Here is a 20980-nt window from a genome sequence, read left to right as displayed (position 1 = left end):
TGAGTAATAGTTAAAACAGACTAAAATGAAAGTCAAATAAAGTTTGGGATGTCTGAATAAAAACATATAAAAAATAAATAACATCTAATTATTAGCTAATCATTTTACTCAAAAGTGTTCAGTTAAAGATAATTTGTATTTTAGCTAATTTTTTTTTTTTTCTCATACCAGATAGACACAAAATTACCAATACAGATATTATTTCTACAATAAAACAAGATTACCAATATTAATATGACAGCAGCATTGCTACCAGCTGTGTATAAAATCAATCCTGGGTACATAATGTTTTGTACTCCCAACAATGCACATGTAAATCATGAAATAAATATATAATTTGTCTTCTATATTTTTAAGTCATTTAAATATCAGGAATTTAAAAATATAATTTTTTTTATTTATTAATTAGAGTATGAATTATAATGACATATTCATGCATGAATGATATAATGATTATGAACAATGACTTATGCATTTATGCATGTATCTATTCATATATTTCTATCTACCATCTATATACTATTTTTTATATATTAAATAATATGTTATGTTATTATATCATTTATACATGCATGTATATCCCTCCTGCAAATTCATAATGTTTTCATTTATTTATTTATTTTCTTACCACAGCGTGGGACTTTTATTTTGACAGACCCCGTGACTTTTGACTGCGCGCGTCATTAAACAGGAAGACTGTAGTAGCATTGATCATGACAGTCAAGTGTTGCCCTTTTCTGTACACATGGGCGATGAAACATTGTTCTTACATGCACGTTAAGCAGCTGTGCATCCGACACAATCAGTAGCGCGCATCTGTGGGACTTGAGCACATCTGTCCTCTAATAACACGTGCTCTGCTGCAGCACAGGGCTCTCGTGCTGTGTGTACATGTGTGTGTTATGTCATGGCTAGCTGATGTTGAAGGTACTGTGAATCTCTCTTAACAGAACATCATCCTGCTCAACACACGTGCTGCTTCAGATGGAGCTGACTTTCAGTGTTCAGAACTTACTCTTAGTATGTGTTTGCTAGTTGACTCTCAGGAAGACAAGTTAAAGGCAGTGTTAAAGTTAAACATTAACATTCAGCTCATTTTGGTTATGGCAAAACCAAAACTAAGAAGCTTTTAACAAAGATTGTGATAATTCACATACACAGAATAGACATGTATACATGATGACATTTTGTACATATGCTTAATATTAGTAAAGAATATATATATATATATATATATATATATATATATATATATATATATATATATTACTTTAAATTAAAAAAAAACTGAGATTATATATATATATATATATATATATATATATATATGACGTTCCCAATAAACCCAATTTATTAAGTTTGCAAGATTTATTTCCATTACATGTATTATATATTATTAAATATATTATTTTTAATTAGCCAATTTTATTATTTAGATCTAATATATATTTATTTAATGCCTGCAAGTTTTTCAGGATTGATTGTTTCCTTTTCATTCATATTTATAATAAAAAAAAATGTATTTCATGCATTATACATATATATATATATATATATATATATATATATATATATATATATATATATATATGTATATGTGTGTGTGTGTGTGTGTGTGTGTATATATACATATACATATATTATATTTTGTATAATATTGTACTATATTATATTGAAATCATGCGATTTTTTTTTTTTTTTGTCCTATAGCCTACATGAAAAAAAAATAGAAAAAGGCATGATATATGCACTTGTTTACATATTACAATTATTTTAATCAAAATTTAAGTACTTATTAATTTTGCGTTTTTTTAAGTGAATAGCAGTAGTGATTGCAGAATTTTCTAATTTAATTTTATAATGAGTGTGTGATTAACATGTATTTCTGAATGTCTTAATATTTGATGTTCTTTTGCTTGAGAAGCAGCATTCAAGCTTACATGGACTAAACCTGATGATCTGAATCTGATCTGTCTAGTAGTCTGATGTGGAGTGAGTCCTGACGGCGTCCGTCCTCTGCCATGTTCCGGCTCCGATCGTTTCGGGTGTGTTCCCGCAGGCTGTTTCACAGCGGGGCCGTCAGCCGTGATCAGGTGCTAGACCAGCTTCAGACGTGCTCCGCTGAAGACCAGGTGTTCGATGTGGTGGGCCGGAACAAAGCCAAGCTGTCGGCGAGCCATGTGAGCTTTGCTATTGGACAGCTGTGGAGGTTTCAAAGAGAGCGGCCACACATGCTCAGAACCATCGAGCAGGTCCGGAATCATCCGCAGTTCCTGACGCTTCAAGTTCTGGCTGAAAATAAGATCAGCCTCATGGATGATGCTTCAGTGGTGGATATGCTTTATGTTGTGCTCAGGTACAGAGTGAACATATGAAGCTCAAGTAAAAGCTCTGTTCCAAACGCTTCTTTTTTGCTTCGTATTTGTGCATATTTATAGTGTTGTGTTATTAATTATTCCTCTGTACAATCTATTTGAATCAAAAAGATTTCTAGGCATTTAGTCATGTTTCATTTCAGTCAGAATGCTCCTTAAGTAGGCAGCTATCTATCTAGGGCAGGTTCTGGAACAGAGCTGTTGTCTAAACTGTCCTAATTAAATGTGAGTGGGGAAAGTAACCAGCCTCTTGTGTTTGTCTTGTTATGCAGGCTTCAAGTAGAACACCATGACTCTCTTGTTCAGCAGCTGGTGACAGAGGCTTGGAACAGACTAGAGAGGTACCCGAAAAAGCCTCACATAAATGCATCCATATGCTATGTACAATATATTCTATGATTATTGCAAAATCTGCAATTTCATGCATATATTTTATGCAAAATAGGCATTTTTGTGTTATATATGTAAATGTGAAATATGCAGTATATTTGTCTTTATTACAAAATATGCAAGTAAATCTTCTTATGCAAAATGCATATAAATATTCATGTAAGTGTAAAATTTACAGTATGTGTTATTTATTATTGCAAAATTATGGAGCCCATAAATGGACATGGTGGTGGGAGATATAAAAAAAAATATTTGTAAACTCTTTTGCATTTTATGCTAGTTTTGAAAAATATTTTTACTACCACCATGTCCCTTTAGAAGCTCTGTGAGAAATATAATTATAAATGCATATTTAATTTATTTATGCAAAACATGCAAATAGACTCTACAGCGTATATCTTCATATGTATTTATGCAAAATATGCTTATATATTCTGCAAAAAATAATGGAAAAAATATCATATATACACACAGGCACACAATATAATTACACAAAATGTACAATAAATAAATATTAAGTATATAAAATAAAAAAATATATATTTGTATTTATACATCCATTTTTTAAGTAAATATATATGTGATTGGAGAGCATCGATTCTCTTTGTCATTTGAAGCGCCACATGGTTAATCACCATTCTGCTGTTAAACATTATTATTTAAAAACATAGACTGCCTGTACATGACCCTTAAAAGTGAAATGAAACAAGCTTTCTGTGCTTTCAGATTCCAGATGGCAACACTCTCAAAGTTTGCGGTTTGTCTGAGCGATCAGTTCCTGCAGCATAGTCCACTGATGGGTCAGATTACACAAATAGTGAGTCAAAGACTGGACTCCATTCAAGATGCCAGGTGTGCTTTTTTTAATAATCATGCACATTAAAGCTGTAATGCACCAAAAGATATGTATTTACTCATATCCTCCTGACAGAGTGCTCACACCCTTGATGAATAGTATTTTTGCCCTGGTGTCACCACAACTACGGGATGCACTGTTCAAAAAAGCAGACTTCCTTCTGGACCATACAAACCCATTGCACTTCAACAACCCCAGGAGGGTCGTGCAGTTCATCCGGAACGTCAAACAGATTCACCGACCGCTCCTGGAGAAATGCAACCAGCTTCTCCTGCAGAACGTCCCGCGGATGGACGTAGAGCACATCAGCATCATTCTGGGGCTGTATCACTCCATGCAGTACAATAACTGTGATTTCCGGCTGGCTGTGAGACAGAGACTCCTGGAGCTGGTGGACACCAGCACTGATCCTGCCACTTTCACCAAACTCTTCGCTTCTTTAGGACCTTTAGGTGGGCAAGGTGTCAGAGAGGGGTGAGCAAGGGAAAGTATCCCGTTTTCTTTTAAGAAATATTCTGTTATGTCAATGTTACTTTATCATCACGTCAGCATGATTTGATTTGTTTGACTGGTCTTGCAGGTTAGAGAGTACTGCGCTGCTATTGGCTGATGAGCTGAATCCCCATCAGGCTTTAGGTGTGGTGGAGACAATGGAGGAGATGCAATGCAGAAACCTTCAGTTGATAAACAAGTAAGAACAATCTGCATGTCATTCACGCCTCAGAACCTTGCAGACAAATAATTATTTGAGTTGGGGTTGGTGTATGAGATCTCAGAACGATGTCATTGCTTGGCAGTCTGTTAGTCTATATGGGGTTCTGTGTTTTTCGACAGGATGGCAGCAGTGCTCTTAAAGAATCTGGAGACGTACAGGTCAGTGGAAATCACTCGAATCACTCAGTCTCTCATCCTGCTGCACTGCCAGAATCCCCAGATCTTCTCCAGACTCAAAGCCATACTGCTGCAGTAAGTGTCTCCTAAAGTGTTGAGTCTTATAATTAAAGGGCTAGTTCATACAGAATGCGAAATTCTGTCATTATTTACTCACCCTTGTGTCATTCTGAAGCTTTGTGGTGTTTTTTCCATTACTGTTAGAAAAAAGTTTTTTATGCTCATCCAGGCTGCATTTATTTGAATACAATAAAGGCAGCAATATTGTGAAATATTTTTTTAAATTTAAAAATAACTTTTTTATTATTATTATTATTATTATTATTATTATTATTATATTTTAAAATGTAATTTATTGAATAATATTTTCTTACAAAAACAAAACAAACGTCTGAACAGTATTGTATATAGAATTTTAAGTAATTTTATTTGGAGTCTTTGGGTCCTTACAATTAACAGTTCTTTCTCACACTTCGTTAATGTTATTTAATATATTAATTTCAACATTTAATAATATTTTATTTTTTTTATTTAAAATTGTACCTGTTATCATAAGTAGCATGGACAATGAATTTTTATATCATTATAATAATTATTATAATATAATTTAATAGTTATATTATTATGATATAATTAATTATTATAGAAACATATGTTGTATTTTATGAATTAACTTGAAGAAAAAATAACAACAGACTAATACATTCTGTAAAAAATAAATAGATTGCTCGTCATTTTTACTAACTAATGAGACTTTGTTTTAAAGAAATAAGACTATTAAAGTATCTTATTTAACACATTTAGGTTTTTAAAGATTGTTGTTTTTCTGTATTTGATCGGTCATCGCTCAGGTACCTGCAGGCCAGTGTTTATCCATACGAGGTGACCATGCTAACCAGGGTCCTGTCCCTGCTTCCTTCTCCCCGTCCCGATGAGGCCGTCCTTTCCCGGGTGAACGCCGTGATCCCACAGAGCAGCCTAAACGACCTCAACACTTACTCCATGGTCATCGCCAAGTGGATTCGCAACGATCCTTCGTACCGGCACAACACCTCCAGCAAGTATGTGCGCCTGCTGCAGACCCTGAACCGCTGCGGGCGTGAGCGGCTGCACGGCTTCCAGAGTCTGGACGTGGTGCTGGAGGAAGCGAAATGTTTGTCGGGGGAGTGGTTTGATGAGATGCTGCTGGAGGAGACTATGGTCACCATGCAGAAACTGATCGACCAGATATCCTGGACTAACGTGCATGAGCTAGGCGTTTATCTGACCAGGACTAACTACTTCTGTGCCGCGCTGATGGACCGCATCGCTAGTGTGACGATTGAAAATATAGACAAGGTGGGAGTCATTTGAAATGCTGTATCAATACATTTTATTTATTATAAGGTTAATTGTATATGCTTTTTATAATGTGATTTCAGTAGTATTTATGTACTGTTATTATTATTATTTTTAACTGTTTTATCTTTATTTTAGTTTAAGTTTTTGTAATTTTATTTTGTCTTTTTTTTTAAGCTTATTTCAGTTAGCATGCATTTATATATTTAGGATAATGTTTTTTTTTTTTTTTTTTTTCATCTGATGAGATGCAGTATATACATTACTGTTTAAAAGTTTGGGGCCAGTAATAATTTTGTTATTGAATAAATCTCTTGTGCTCATCAAGGTTATATTTATTTAATCTAGTAAAAACTGTAAAAATTTTGAAATTTTATTACACTTTAAAATAACTGTTTTCTATTTGAATATATTTTAAGATGTAATTTATTCCTGTGATGCAAAGCTGAATTTTCAGAATTATTACTCCAGTCTTCAGTGCCACATGATCCTTCAGAAATCACTCTAATATGCAGATTTGCTGACACATTTATTATTATTATTATTATTATTAATTAAAATAAAATAATCTGAAGCACCTGTTATTAAATACTTTGTATATGTCTTCCAAACAGATTCATTACTCTGCAACTTATTCCATTTTGCTGCCTTTCGCTGTGCTAAATTATGACTCACCGAAGGCGGAGGAGTTTTTTGACGTGTGCATTCAACATTTCACTCCATATATTTGTAAGATCCTTCTTCTATGCAATTTTAAAATGTCTAATCTTAAAGACTTGGAATGTAACCTGTTTTTGCTGATTCTGACAGCTTCACTGGACCCTCATCTACTGGTTCTCTTGGCTTACGCGCTGGCTTTGGCTGATTATTTCCCTGAGGAAGTGGTCAGAGAGATCTTCAATGTGGACTTTCTTGCAAAGTTGGATGCCCATTTGGAGAGTATGTCTGTTTCTGAGATTATATAACTTCATTATATGAGATAATATAGTTATAGTCCATCAAGATGTAGATGAGTTTGTTTCTTCATTGGAACAGATTTGGAGAAATTAAGCATTGCATCACTTGCTTACCAATGGATCCTGTGCAGTGAATGGGTGCCGTAAGAATGAGAGTCCAAACAGCTGATAAAAACATCACAATAATCCACAAGTAATCCACATCACTCCAGTCCATCAGTTAACATCTTATGAAGTGAAAAGCTGCATGTTCGCATGAAAGAAATCAGTCATTAAGATGTTTAACTTCTAACTGTTTGCTTCCAGCTAAAATACGAGTCTATAATCAGGAGAGAAATATGCACACATCATGTGATGTTTGCAAGCAAAAAGAGCCCAGTTGTGAGTTTGGATTTGAGAGACAACAGGTGATGGACGTTTTGACTGGAGAAAGCTTTATATTGATTATGGATTAAAAATGATTTGTTTCAGACAAACACGCAGCTTTTCACTTCACCAGATGTTCACTGATGGACTGGAGTGGAGTGGATTATTGTGAAGTTTTTATCAGCTGTATGAGTGCTCTGTTGCTTATTTGAGTGTTTTTTCTCATCGCTGACAGCATTTCCAGATTCTCTAAACATGCGCATTCGTCTCCGTCTCATGGAGCTGAATCGGGCCGTGTGTCTGGAGTGTCCTGAGTTCCAGGTGCCCTGGTTTCATGAGCGCTACTGTAAACAGCTGCAGAAGAGAGGTCAGCATCAGTCCTCCAGGCTTCAGTGTCACATGATCTTTCAGAAATCTGCATCTGCAGATATGCATTGTTGCTGCTCGACAGATATATCACTGTTTAAACCATAGAAACCAGTATGCAGTTTAATGCATCTTTGATTAATAAAAACATTGTTTTCTTTTTCAAATTTTACTTTCCCTGTAATCAAATAGATTGAAACTGTTTAATGTACTGTAAACACTGTAGCCAACAGCTCCATTAGTCCAGCTCAGCAGCAGATCCATAAGATGCTCGGTGACATCCTGGGTGGGATGAACTGTGCCAAAGTAGGAGTGCTGACTCCATACTTCTATACCGTCGGTGAGTTTTGAACCAGTGTCACATGTAGAAGAAATGCACATTCCTTGGTCTCGTTGTGCACCTACACCTCTGAAAGCTACCTTCCTTTTCATCACAAATCCTTCTCAAAATATTTCTCCTATATAGATAGAGGCCCCTTTTCCACCTGTCTTTAAATATATGACACAGCATAGTTTAACAATGAAATGAGATATACGCAGAATTTCTGAAATTAGTCAGAATTTACTTTAAAAAGATGAAATGTGAATTGTTCATTCCCAACACTGTGGGTAAGTATTGTACACGTTTGATAAACAGCAATGCAGGAACAGTAAATAACAATCTTTAGGTCTGACATTTGTTTTAACGGAATATTATTATTTATAGTTGTTATAATATTGCATATAGTTTGTATAGTTGCAATACAGTTTAATTCATGCACATTACCGTGTCAAAAAAATACTAAATCATTTGTCTTAGATTTAACATTATATGTATATATGAACTTTTCAAACAAAAATGAAGGCAAAATAATTAGCCTTAGGTCTAACATCTGTTTGAACTAATTTTATACAATTTCATTAAATGCTTAATCATTACTTTGTCAAAATAGACTAAATCATTTGACTTGGGTTTAAGATTGTTTCCACAGAATAAATTATTACATTTAATTTTATGCAACAATTTCATTCCCAGGCTTAAGCATTACCTTTGTAAAACAAAAATAAAGGCAAAATAATTTGCCTTAGGTCTAACATCTGTTGTAACTGGAAGATTGTAATTATTTTTATTTGATTTGATTTCATGCAATACAAGTTTATTTCTATGCTTAAGTATTGTCTTCTCAGTATGGTTTGTCATTGAGTGCTATGTGCCATTAAGTATATTAGCATTGATTTGATGTATAGTGACCCAGTGTAATATTTTATTGACTAAATGCATTTACAGACATAAGGTGGCACAGGATGCCAGTCCTAGATACAGCTTTGCTGCTTCTGTAGGCAAATGACAGCTGTGATATTTTTGCCATTAGATTTTGAACTTGTCCTGGATCGCCATCTTCATCCAGTACCATACAGCGAGCAGATTCAGCTGCAGATCAGCGAGAGCGGAAACGTTCACTGGGAGTCCGGATCGGCAGACAGAGAGAGGACGGAGCTGCCGCCCGGAGCTTGCCGGTATGCATCATGTGACCTGCACACGCTCTGTTGTGCACAGGACAAGTAAAAAAAACATATATAATATGATTCTCTAAATCTGTCCAGCATTGCATTGGAATTCCTGGACTCTAAATCCTTCTGCAAAAATTCCTGGCACATGAAAGGAGAGGCCATGATGAAGAAAAGACATCTGGAAATTCTAGGATATCATGTATTACAGGTCGGAAGAAAGACAATGCATTATTCTGATTCTAAATTGTTGAGTGTGGTTTTGCTAATAATGCAGTTTTCTACACAGATTCCTCACTTTGAATGGAACTCAATGGAGCTTTCCACAGAAGATGCATGGAAAGAATATCTGAGGAAGAAGATATTCTCAGAGTTACCCTGAGACATTGAAACTTGCAAGATAGGATAGCCATCTTATATTAAGTGCTAATTTTGTAATAAATTATATTACGTCATTTCAGGAAGAAATTCATTGCTGTTTGCCTTTAAATATGTATTTGTTATTATGCATTTTATATAAAAGAGAAAAGAGGTGTGTATGGATAAAAATAAGTACATTTTAATTTTGATATCCATTGTAGAAACATTTTTCTTAACTGCTCCACATTTCACAACAGAACCCAACATGAAATATACATCTGTTGTCATTTTTACTCTTATACTTCTGGAAAGAAGAGGGATGAGGGATTTGTAATGTCAGCATCAAAAGAAAGTTGAAAAGTTGCATTTTGATTAAAACTTACAAAGACTGGGAATGGGAATCATAGTGAATATATGATTTCATATTGACTTTAAATGTTTTTGGTGGATTATGCTGCTTTAAAATATAGTTAGACTTTATCGGACACAAACTGTAAGTTATGATGATTTTTTAAAGTTTAGGCATCTTTGCTGCATTTAGTCTCATAGAAACGCAGGAAGCGCCGGCAGCATATCGCATCTCTTGTATCATTCCTGACCACTGTTTCTTGTCCTCCTCATACCTAGATAAAACATACATTAAAAAAAGAGTGTTTTTAGATGTAACCCCAGTTGGAATGATACATTACCAGTTAAAAGTTTACATGCACTTTTCATGATTTCAAAACCTTTTCTCTTATTGCTCACCAAGGCTGCTTTTATTTGATCCAAAAGTACAGTAAAAACAGTAGTATTGTGAAATATTATTACCATTTAAAATAACTGTTTTCTATTTGAATGTAGTTAACATTTTATTTATTCCCGTGATGGAAGTTTCAGCATCATTACTCTAGTCTTAAGAGTCACATGATCCTTTTTATTTTAACTGTGGCACATTCTCTTTTAGATTCTTTGATGAGCAGGAAGTTCAAAAGAACAACATTTATTGGAAAATTATTTTTTTTTTATCCCAACTGAGTGCTAGTGTATGATGAATATAATTCAGATGGATTATTGGTGTGTAAAGCAGAAGACTTACTGCCAGATGTCTGGAATTTCTGATGGGACACAGTGTTTGTCCTCGTTCTCCTGCACGGCGAAGCCCCCCACCGCATACAGGACACCAGCAGCACTGACCAAATTCACAGAACTTCGCTCCTGCACAAATTCACTGAACGGCTCCCATCTATAAAAAAAAAAAGGGTTTAAAAATTCTGATAGCTTTGTAGAGGATAATTACAAATTACAAAGGATAACTACAGTTAAGTAAACAACGGGTGAATTTTAAATATTTTTTTGCCATTTATTTAACTTCACATGAAAAACAGTTATTGGAATTATTAAACACTTTGCTTCATTTGTCTTTCAAACCTATATGGTTCAAACCAAACATATCTTGCTGAAAATATTTTTTGATTCAGTTATAATTTTGTAGGTTTTCCATGTGTCCTTAAGATCCTTTTTTTTTTACTCAAAATGTACATTTATGCATTTAGCAGACACTTTAATCCAAAGCGACTTACATTCAGGCTATACAGCGTCCCAGTATTTGGACATCTTTTAATAGAGGTTTTAATCATTTGCCTTCACTGTCGCTTTTCAGAGCACCCTTCACAATGCACGCTTCCTAATTCTTCCTAGTTCGGAGTATGGAGCGTGAATCATTTGAACCAGTTCGGGAGTTCGGAGCGGCTTCGCGGATAATTTGGATCAATTCGAGAGTTCGTAGCATAGACAGTAGCGGGTTTGCGAATCATTTGAGTCAGTTCGGAACGTTCGGAGCTGCTTCGCGGATCATTTGAATCAATTCGAGAGTTCGTAGCGGGTTTGCGAATCATTTGAGTCAGTTCGGAGCTGCTTCGCGGATCATTTGAATCAATTCGAGAGTTCGTAGCGGGTTTGCGAATCATTTGAGTCAGTTCGGAGCGTTCGGAGCTGCTTCGCGGATCATTTGAATCAATTCGAGAGTTCGTAGCGGGTTTGCGAATCATTTGAGTCAGTTCGGAGCTGCTTCGCGGATCATTTGAATCAATTCGAGAATTCGGAGCGGGTTCGCGAATCATTTGAGTCAGTTCGGGAGTTCGGAGCGGGTTCGTGAATCATTTGAGTCAGTTTGGGAGATCGGAGCGTGATTCATTTGAGTCAGTTCGGGAGTTCGGAGCTGGTTCGCGAATCATTTGAGTCAGTTTGGAAGTTTGAATGCAGTAATGCAGTAGCTCTTTCTAAGGGTATTTTTTCCAAATCCTTTTGCACATTTTATTTATGTTCAGTAGTTCTCTAGCTCAAGCAAATCCACAAACTAATAAAAGGATTTATTATTAAGGTTGCCTGTTGACTGCTGTATATAAAATATAGTTGTTGTTACCTCAGGGGATGAGTAGCCTGGTAATACCAGACTCTGCTTCTTCACTCTGCTTCGTAGAGTACAGAAGCGAAATGAAATTGAGCGGAAGTAGGAAGTCTGACGTAGTCAGGCTAGGGGATGAGGGGAATCATCAAAAAAAAACAGAAAATATATATATTTTTGTGGCTATAATAGAGTACCGGCACCTCTATTGGGTCACTTAAAGCACTGATGACAATATCTATATTTTAAAAGATAGCTGGAAAAAATAGGTAACTGTTATTAAGTGGTGGGAGTAACCATGCTTTTTGAAACTTTGAAGCAGTTAAATTTCGCTTTAATTTAGACGTTTTTTTTGTTGTTGTTTTTTTGTTTTTTTATATCTTTTTGGTTCCAGGATTAAGTATACATTAAAAACAAGTGATGCATACATACTTGTTTTTTCCAAAGTCGTAGGCTTCACAAGAGGCTAAAAGGCCATCTTCATTGACCCCTCCAACCACAATGATCTTTCCACTGTGGGCGACGGCTCCAAACATTGACCTGGGTGTTTTCATGGCCGCCAGCTCTTTCCATTCAGACTTCTTGTGGTTGTACGCAAACATCTTGTTGATGGTCTTACTGTTCCACAGATGAAAACAAGCAATAAGGCCTCCTCTCAGACTTTTATTTTGTATTTATGATCATGTTAACTCAAACCTGGCCTACTTCTCATCCGTCTTTCCTCCTATGCAGTAAACTAGTCCATTTTGTGAGATAACACTGTGACCGTGAATTTTTAAGGGCAGTTTTTTGGTCTCCTGCCACTTCATCTTACTGCAAAGAGCAACAAAAGGTAATTAGATGGATTTGTAATTATTTGGCTTATGCATAGAAAATGCAGAAGAAACTTACTCGACATCATAACTCATCACTGAGTCCAGAGACTCGTTGGTCTGCAGGTCTTTACCAGCAACTGCAAACAAGAGGTTTTCAAACTCCCCCATAGAGAACAGACACCTGGGTGATGGCATCGGTGGCAGGGCTATCCAGTTTGGAGAATGTGTGTCCAGCTGAAGAATATGCATGATTTAAAATTAATTTTAAATGTATATAACTTTAGTTTTTTTCTTTCTGATGAAATAGGCCTTTGTGTTAGGCCGGTTAAAGATTCGGGACTTTTTTTTGCACCTAAAACCATTTCCCAGAAATATAATGTCATAACGTTACAATTTAATGAATAGTGCACTCATAAATTAAAAATCGAGTCACCATTTACTCACCTTCATGTAATTCCAAACCGGTTTGCATTTGCAACACAAAAGTTGGCATTCTTAAATAAAACCATAAAAACTGTTAATTACTTAAAATAATTAGGCCTACGAAAAACCTAAACATATTTTGTATATAGACAAATAAAAAAACTAATAAAAACAACAAAATTACTAAAACATTTAAACTAAAATTAAAATACAATATAAAACACTCATATATATATATATATATATATATATATATATATATATATATATATATATATATATATATATATATATATATATATATATATATATATATATATAAATTATATGAATACATTTATAAAACTATAAAATAGGAATATATAGGCTATTGCATGAATCATATAAAATTAAATAAAAGTAAATCTGTTTCATGTTTTTCTGCTTGAAATTCGTAAATTCTGTGCAAAACTTTTTGATAGCATTTAATGGATAAATAACATTCCTACTTACATCTTCTGTAATTAATTATGTACATTTACTAAGGCTACATGAATATGTATTGAGGCAAGTGTTGGTAATTTTTTGATTGGTTTTCTGAAATCGCGATTTGTGTCTAAAAACATGAGAGTAGGATTTCATTACCAAGGGTTAAAAGTACGACAGTGAAAAGCTAAGAAATTCAGAGACAGAATGTTGCTCTTGAAACGTAGCATAAAATGAGTTCTTGTGCTAAATCCCAGGTTGCTGCAACACAAGTGTTCCCAAAAGATAAGTATAACAGGTTTGGAACAACCTGAAGGTGAGTCAGTGATGAGAGAACTTTCATTTTGAATAAATTACAGTCCGCTCACACCAAAAAAACGAACATTATCAACACCTACAACCTCGTATAACGTTGTGTTTTTAAGGCCGGTAAATTCTGATGCCTGTCAACGAGTTAATCATTTTTCAGCTGGGAAAAAACAATATGAAAGTGATTCCATCAAAATTGTTTCTCTATGTCATTATATTTATGCTATGAGAATAGGCAAAACCATAACACAACTATAAAAAAAAGTGTAGTTGGAGTTAGAAACCTTGGTGTAAACGGCGTTTTTAGTGACTTGGCCTAACCTGGTAGAAATAGCACTGCAGTGGTGATTCCTTGTTGTCTTCATCAACAAACAGTCCTCCCAAAACATAGAGAAGGTTCTTCTTCGATGTGATGCTGACATGATTTCGAGGTATCTGCTCTGCTATGGCTGCTAGGAAGCATTCGTTTTCATGAGCATCGTAGGCCACGGCCGCGGTGTCGTTTATCATCAGGATGAGATCCCTGTTGAACATCCCCAGCCGTTTGCTGTTATTGAGATAACCAGGCAACACTTTTTCGCCTTCTTCTTCTTCGCCTTGCGGAAGTTTTCCAGCAAACGCCTCTTTGATGACCTTCAGCTTCTTGGCGAGCTCGGGGTCGGCCTTGATGATGTCGTCCTTTTCCACTTTCTCCTTAAAGTATTTCTCGGGTAGAAGTCGGAAGCGGATGTATTCAAACGCATCTCCCAAAGCTTTCGCCCGGTTTTCCTTGTTCTTCCCGACCCACTTCATCAAGAGCTCAAACACAACCTCTTCTTTTTCCACGTTCAGGGCATCACACCCGATGATAGCGAACAACTCGGGAGCATTGAACTCCAGAAAGTCCTCATCCTTGGATAAAGTCTCAAAACGCTCCGCTATGAAGTCCCTAGCAGCTATAGCGAGTCTAGGGCAGTTCAAAACCAGTCCCATTCTGAAGATGGCCAAGCAGTTACCCAACGAAAGCTTGTTTTGTAGATAGTTGACGCAAGCGGTGAACACGGATGGGATCTGGAACCTGTTGGCGACTGCGAAGACGTCTTGCACATTCTCATCTGTGATTTCGATGTCTGCCGAGTAGAGATAGTTCACAATCATGTCCATAATGGTGGGATCCACGTTCTCCAGGACTACTTCCTTGCTGGAGTCTTTCTTCTCAACACCGTCTTCAGTAAAGTAGAGCTCTCGGAAATAAGGGCTACATGCAGCCATGATGAGTTTGTGGCAGGGAAGACTCCGATCTCCAACCTTCAGAATACAATCCACAAACTTGTTCTCCTTCAGAAGTTCCTTCAAACCGTCCTGGAGCAGGGTGCTCTGAAAGAGCATCAGGTCCTCCTTGATTTCCTTGGGTTCCATCTCAAATCTTGGAGGACTTGAAGAAGATGCTATACTTCCTCTTGTCTTGCTGATCCAGTCATAAGAGGCTGAAATAACACAGAGCTCCAACACAACACTGCAATTTAAGTCTGCCCCTCTAAATATAGACCCCTCATCCAGTCAGAAAGAATTCAGGCTGACCGAACAGGAGCCCAGTGCCACGTGAAGCAGCTGTCAAAGACAACTGTGAAACTTGGACACACTCGGAGGTGAGTGTGTGTTTGGTGCTATATTTCTAAAGGATGGAAGGAGTGATGCGTCAATAGGAATTCAACAGGTGTCTAAAGAGTTTTAAATCATTTTAAAGGTGTGTGTCATTACCTCAGTTTTGCACATGATGTCATTTGTATGACGCGTAAGTTTATAGGTCTGTGACTCATTTATGTTGTACTCTTCATGTGTGGTTTCTATTAATAGGAAAAGTTCAGCCAGAAATGAAAATGTTGTCATTATTTATGCACTTCCATGAGCTAGTTATAAAATGTATGTTTTTTTTTGTTTGTTTTTTTTGTAGCTTGACAGACTATAAAAGGTCATTGTAAATAGTTTGTAATTTTTTCTAAACTTACATTTTACATTTTTGTTCCACAGAAACATAGCGGCACACAAGTTTGGTACAACATGAGGGTGAGTAAATAATTATTATTGTGAAATGTTCCTTAAATGCTCTTTTTGCTTCATATTCTTCTGTTGCCTAAAAGGTCAGCAAACAGGTCATTTGTGAAGTAGTTGAGCTTCTCTGACACATTTTTAAACAGACTTGTCAAACCTGAGCCAGTGAATTACATATGATGATTTGAACAAACAATTACTATCAAAACTGATTAAAAATAAGAAACATTTTCCCCCGTCATGTGTTTCCTTACAACACAACAGCAGAATTAGCACGTGAAGTTATCTACATAAACAGTTTCTAATATACAAATATGATTTGATATTTCATACATATATAAATGTTTCTATTTCTGTGTATACATCCATATTATACAAAAGAAACTAAAAAAAAAATCCAGCTTTTTTTCCTTACACTTGGCTTGCATATGATTTATAAACATTATCAAATAGCAAATAAATATTCTAAAAATAAATACAATTTTGACATTTTGCTAATGAAAAATGTTTCAATATCAGATCTAAACAATGTAACAACGCAATGCCAAAATACATATAATGGAGAAGAGCGTTTGAGCATCTTAACCCATGACTTCCCAGAGTCCCTGTAGTGTGAATCCATCTTTTAATTTCTCTATTGCCAGACCCAGCTCTTCAGAGAACACCGGCTCACGATCATGTTGCTTAAGGAGAGAAAAAAAGATGGAATTTAAATGGAAATGTTATCCAGATATATAGAAACATAGCTAGATGATAACTGGATACATTAAAAAAAAATTATAGACAGATAGACAGACAGACAGATAGATAGATAGACAGATAGATAGATAGAATTTACCTTATTTCCATCTGCAAAATAAGCCTTGAGGTGAAAAAAGAGAAGAAATTGCACATCAGTGATTGTACATCTACTGTAAGTCTTAAATTAGAGAGCATTCCTGATGTCAGAATCATCAGAGCTCTGTGTAAACATTTTTGACACCAGGCGACAAAAGTCTGTGTTGATGGAGCATTGTGAGTTGAGGCTTAGGCGATCAGCTATTTTCAGTGTGTGAGAGACACACACACACACACACACAGAGCACTACGTGTTGAAAGCAGAGTGTCATTATCTCTGAGAGTAGCATATGAGGTAAAACTCACGGTAAAAGCGTCTGTGTGCTCATCTGGCTCAATCTCCACGTCATCAGGCAGCTGTTCTACGGTCAGCTCCTCCAGAGGCTGAGGCTGAGACAGGAAGCCTATTTATTTTTCCATGTTATTTACCAGATTTTTGCTTTTAATTCACATAAACTTGGAGCCATTCTAGCCATGTTTAAAACGGATGTGCCGTTTTCAAATTAATGTATTTTTCAATATACATAAAAAATCTTCATTAATACCTTTTCTTCCATCTCATATTCCACACCAAAAATGGGGTTTGCGGAGTACACTTTGTGTAAGGAGTTGATTTCCTTCACTGCATCTTGTAACTTGTCCATTGGATCGATCTTGAATCCCAGCACATAACCCCCCGTCTAGGAGAGAGGAATCAGCATGAAATGTTGCTACATTCACTCCAGGGAATTACAACCATTAAAAGATTTGGGGTCAGTAAGATCTTTTCATGTTTTCATATTACAAATTAAAATAACTGCTTCCTATTTAAATCTATATTTTAAAATGTAATTTATTCCTGTGATGCGCAGCTGAATTTTCAGCATCATTACTCCAGTCTTCAGTGTCACATCATCCTTCAGAAATTATTCTAATATGCTGATTTTTGCTGCTTAAGAAACATTTCCTATTATTATTCATGTTGAAAACATAGCATGTGCTGCTTCATATTTTTGTGGAAAGTGTGATACATTTTTATAAGGACTCTTTAATAAATAACAAGTAAACAAGAACAGCATTTAACAATAACATTATAAATGTCTTTTCTATCACTTTTGGTCAATATAACGTGTCCTTGCTAAATAATTTATTTAAAAAAAAATTCACTCAGTGTATAAATTACTATCCTTTTATTCTCTATCACATCAAAAAATTATTATGATGAGTGGAGTGATAATGAGCCCAATGATCCCACTCGTCACAATGATAATAATGTTAAGAAAAATGTACACTTTTAATGAGATGTTTGGGTCATTATAGGTCACATAATACAACACATATGACAAAAGTTTTTCTGAAGATCTTGATGTTGGTCCAGACTTACCTGTTGAGAGCTCTCAATCACAAGAGCAAGTCCAAATTTAGAGTCTCTGATCCTTATTGAGCGCTTCAAACAAAATAATAAGAAAAAGAAAGCACAGTTTTAATAATTACAACTCATTACTGATGGCTCAGTGTTTTGAAGCAAAAGAAACACCCACAATTTGCAGATAGGGAATGCTGACGTTGAAGCTCTCGTTCATGTTGGCATGCCACACTATCCTCACATTAGTAATGAAAAACGTTCCAAGATTGCCCTGAAACACAAGGCCATGCTTCATTGTTTAAGGTCACAGCAACAGACTTTTCTCAGTTAGATTCCTATTAAACAATCAATAATAATAATACTGTAAATTCACTGAAAATACCTGATCACTAGACAGGTTCCAGACTCCATTAATCTTGTCATAAACCTGCTCCTGTGGCAGAAGCCTCAGCTGTTTATTCTGAATAAGAGCTCCTCTTAGCTTTAGATCCCGATACATTTTGGAAGTCTCATAAGCTCTGAAAGAAACACAAATAATTAGTTTGGTAACTATTTTACTATATTTTACTTATGTAAAGGCATGCTTTAATAGATCTTATTGTTTGTGTCAGCTGAATGAATACAATTAAATAAATACATTTTATTGACATTCCAATAATTTCAGCATACAGTTTTGTTGTATATTTTACTTTATTTTAAGAAACATGTTTCATAGGCTTTCCTAAAGTTATATATCCTCTGAGTAATTTATTTCATTAAAAGGTGACCATTTCTTTTAAGAAAACTTTTATTATTATTATTAATTTTGTAAGTTACCAAAGTACGTAATACTAAACTAAACCAATCATTGAACCCAGGGGCTTTCTGTTTTGTCAGATTATGTGGTATGTCTTTATGTCCCTCTTTAAATCTAATATTTTTTTAAGTATAAAAAATTAGTTCAAAGTGCCGTAAAAAAAGGTGTGGAATTTATTATTCTGCAATTCACAAAATATATTACACAGATTATTGTGTATATTGAACTATAGCTCCACAGTAAATACTGTAGATTTAAATATTAGATTATTGATTTAGTCAAAATGCCAACTCAAGTAATTTGAACTGTCATTATGTATAGCAGAAGTACCTGTGCACAGCAATGACGGATGTAAACAGTCTTGGACTTCCTGGGACCACATTGGTGAATATGAACTCAAATCTAGTGTTATTAGATTTGGTTAATATATAAAGTGCTTCAGTCTGACCTCTAAGTTTCTGAAAGAAAAAAAAGAGGGAATTTGAGACAAACTACATGAGCTATCAAAAAGGATTTGATGAAAACATGAAGCAAGATAACTCACTGAATTTGCTGTCCTTGTGGTGATATTAATAATGCAGTTGTATCCCACAGCTGTTCATAAATAAACATAAAATAGAAGGTTAATAAAAGACTTCTTCTGAATCTATTGAAAAGTAGCACCAATTAAGCTTGGTTATATTTTAATAGAACTCTGATTGGATTCATCTGAAAGAAGAAAGTCATATACCCCTAGGATGGCTTGAGGGTGAGTAAATCATGGGGTCATTTACATTTTTGGGTGAACTAACCCTTTAAACATTCCTATGATGCATAAATGATTACATCACAAAAGAGCTACATCTGTCCGGTGCAATAAAATATGGCATTAGGTCTTTCTACTGTAGTTGACACCAGCATAAAGTTAATTAGATTACATTTTTTGAGATTATAATTGAATATTTCTCAAATACTCACACAAGTTGACTCTTGGAAGTGCCAATGAATGCCAAATTATCCTCAAATTGGTCACCAGGAGTCTTCCTATATAAAGACAAAGAAAGATGTCACAATTATGACAACTTAATATACATACAGAAAGGTAACAAGGCTGAAATAATTCGTTTAATCACCTCTATCACCATTATTTCCCTTTGTGTCCTCGATTGAATCCAGGCAGTCGATGAACGCTTCACCTGGTCTGGTTTTCATCTGCCTTAAATGAGATATTAAAACAGTTGCTAAGAGGAGTATAAGACACCAAATGGTTCATAAAAAAAAAAAAAAGATAAAGTGAAGTGTAATAATATGCCTTACGTATTATGTACTTATTTAAAAGTTATTTTTTATTCAGAATGAGCTTTCCTGATTATATTTTCAGTTTTAATATAAATTTGAGTTAAGTTTTTGGTGAATAATGTAATATTCACATGTTTCAGCTTTATTTTAACTAACACGTTTTTAACAGTTTTGTTATAATTTAGTTCACGATAATATTACTGGTATTAGTTTATAAACAATAGAACTGATTGATTCGATACAATGTTTAAATTCTTTATAATTTAAATTCATGGACTGACTCGAATGGAAATATATTATTGTCTAATAATAAATAATATAATTTTGTTATGTTATTTCCTCTGGGTTTCTAGCGCTGTTTGAGTACAAAAACGTCTTATGGGAACACTAGCACGTATAAGTTATCTAAATGTATAAAATATCCGCCTATTCCACTATTAATGTATCTGATTTAATAAATAAACATAGCTAGCTTCTGAGCTAGCAGATTAGCCTGAGGACTTACTGCTGAGTGATATCAAATCTCACGTCTCTGTCCTCCCAGAGTGCGTCCAACACCGACGCCATGATCAGACCTCACGCTCAGCGTTTTAAACGTGAATTAAATCAAAGTAAATATGTTTATTTCTTTCTCCTTTCCTGACTGAAACGCTCAAGTCGTTGTATAAGAAGATTTAGTGCAGAGCGTCTTCACGTCACTACGGTAACAGTGAGCACGGCGAGCTGGAAGGGTCAAACCGCGAAAAATCTGAAAGTAGACATACCGGTATGCTACTTGCTTTATTAACTATTATATACATTTCTATATGGCAATTTAATAATAGCTGTCAAAAGTAATATGTGTTTTAAAGAAGCAGGCTATATGGGATCTATATTAGATTTTTATAAGATGTATATTATAATTATAAG

The 20980-nt window shown here is 35.1% G+C and overlaps 3 protein-coding genes across 4 annotated transcripts; 1 reads left to right on the top strand and 2 right to left on the bottom strand.

The window, feature by feature from the left end:
• Window positions 1-652: 652 nt before the first annotated feature.
• Window positions 653-9781, top strand: fastkd1 (FAST kinase domains 1). Of its 2 annotated transcripts, none has more exons than XM_052606625.1 (15): window positions 653-927; window positions 1979-2356; window positions 2648-2716; window positions 3492-3617; window positions 3697-4095; window positions 4202-4312; window positions 4456-4587; window positions 5364-5850; window positions 6465-6579; window positions 6661-6789; window positions 7408-7539; window positions 7765-7878; window positions 8891-9035; window positions 9123-9237; window positions 9316-9781. In XM_052606625.1, exons 2-15 carry the CDS (start codon window positions 2022-2024, stop codon window positions 9406-9408), a joined length of 2502 nt encoding a protein of 833 aa, XP_052462585.1. In that variant the 5' UTR covers window positions 653-927; window positions 1979-2021; the 3' UTR covers window positions 9409-9781. The 2 variants fall into 2 exon arrangements, with proteins under 2 accessions (XP_052462585.1, XP_052462586.1); XM_052606626.1 differs by having other exon boundaries at window positions 675-927; window positions 1982-2356.
• klhl41a (kelch-like family member 41a) lies at window positions 9564-15390 on the bottom strand. Its single transcript, XM_052606628.1, has 6 exons — window positions 14106-15390; window positions 12664-12821; window positions 12478-12585; window positions 12205-12390; window positions 10465-10611; window positions 9564-10009 (listed from the first exon to the last, which is right to left on the bottom strand). Exons 1-6 carry the CDS (start codon window positions 15180-15182, stop codon window positions 9898-9900), a joined length of 1788 nt encoding a protein of 595 aa, XP_052462588.1. The 5' UTR covers window positions 15183-15390; the 3' UTR covers window positions 9564-9897.
• A 346-nt stretch (window positions 15391-15736) lies between these two features.
• bbs5 (Bardet-Biedl syndrome 5) lies at window positions 15737-20797 on the bottom strand. The gene is made up of 12 exons (XM_052606629.1): window positions 20577-20797; window positions 19906-19988; window positions 19751-19816; window positions 19338-19387; window positions 19124-19251; window positions 18380-18515; window positions 18173-18268; window positions 18016-18078; window positions 17198-17332; window positions 16959-17042; window positions 16654-16677; window positions 15737-16498 (listed from the first exon to the last, which is right to left on the bottom strand). Exons 1-12 carry the CDS (start codon window positions 20636-20638, stop codon window positions 16397-16399), a joined length of 1029 nt encoding a protein of 342 aa, XP_052462589.1. The 5' UTR covers window positions 20639-20797; the 3' UTR covers window positions 15737-16396.
• Between the last annotated feature and the right edge of the window lie 183 nt (window positions 20798-20980).

This window comes from Carassius gibelio, chromosome A9, assembly GCF_023724105.1.
Source record: "Carassius gibelio isolate Cgi1373 ecotype wild population from Czech Republic chromosome A9, carGib1.2-hapl.c, whole genome shotgun sequence".
In the NCBI taxonomy this organism is placed as follows: domain Eukaryota; kingdom Metazoa; phylum Chordata; class Actinopteri; order Cypriniformes; family Cyprinidae; genus Carassius; species Carassius gibelio.
The sequence above is the reverse complement of the archived record's forward strand: the minus strand, read 5'-3'. Positions and strand labels throughout refer to the sequence as shown.

What these genes read in the sequence shown, in the direction of transcription:
- fastkd1 (XM_052606625.1), top strand. Translation starts at nt 2,022, where the DNA reads ATGTTCCGGCTCCGATCGTTTCGGGTGTGTTCCCGCAGGCTGTTTCAC. An exon ending in AACCTTCAGTTGATAAACAA is followed by an intron (nt 4,313 to 4,455) that starts GTAAGAACAATC and finishes GTTTTTCGACAG; the next exon opens with GATGGCAGCAGTGCTCTTAA. An exon ending in TAGGATATCATGTATTACAG is followed by an intron (nt 9,238 to 9,315) that starts GTCGGAAGAAAG and finishes TTTTCTACACAG; the next exon opens with ATTCCTCACTTTGAATGGAA.
- klhl41a (XM_052606628.1), bottom strand. Translation starts at nt 15,182, where the DNA reads ATGGAACCCAAGGAAATCAAGGAGGACCTGATGCTCTTTCAGAGCACC. An exon ending in TGCAGTGCTATTTCTACCAG is followed by an intron (nt 12,822 to 14,105) that starts GTTAGGCCAAGT and finishes CATATTCTTCAG; the next exon opens with CTGGACACACATTCTCCAAA. An exon ending in GTGATGAGTTATGATGTCGA is followed by an intron (nt 12,586 to 12,663) that starts GTAAGTTTCTTC and finishes TGCTCTTTGCAG; the next exon opens with TAAGATGAAGTGGCAGGAGA.
- bbs5 (XM_052606629.1), bottom strand. Translation starts at nt 20,638, where the DNA reads ATGGCGTCGGTGTTGGACGCACTCTGGGAGGACAGAGACGTGAGATTT. An exon ending in AGATTTGATATCACTCAGCA is followed by an intron (nt 19,989 to 20,576) that starts GTAAGTCCTCAG and finishes ATCTCATTTAAG; the next exon opens with GCAGATGAAAACCAGACCAG. An exon ending in GCATTCCCTATCTGCAAATT is followed by an intron (nt 18,079 to 18,172) that starts GTGGGTGTTTCT and finishes TTTTGTTTGAAG; the next exon opens with CGCTCAATAAGGATCAGAGA.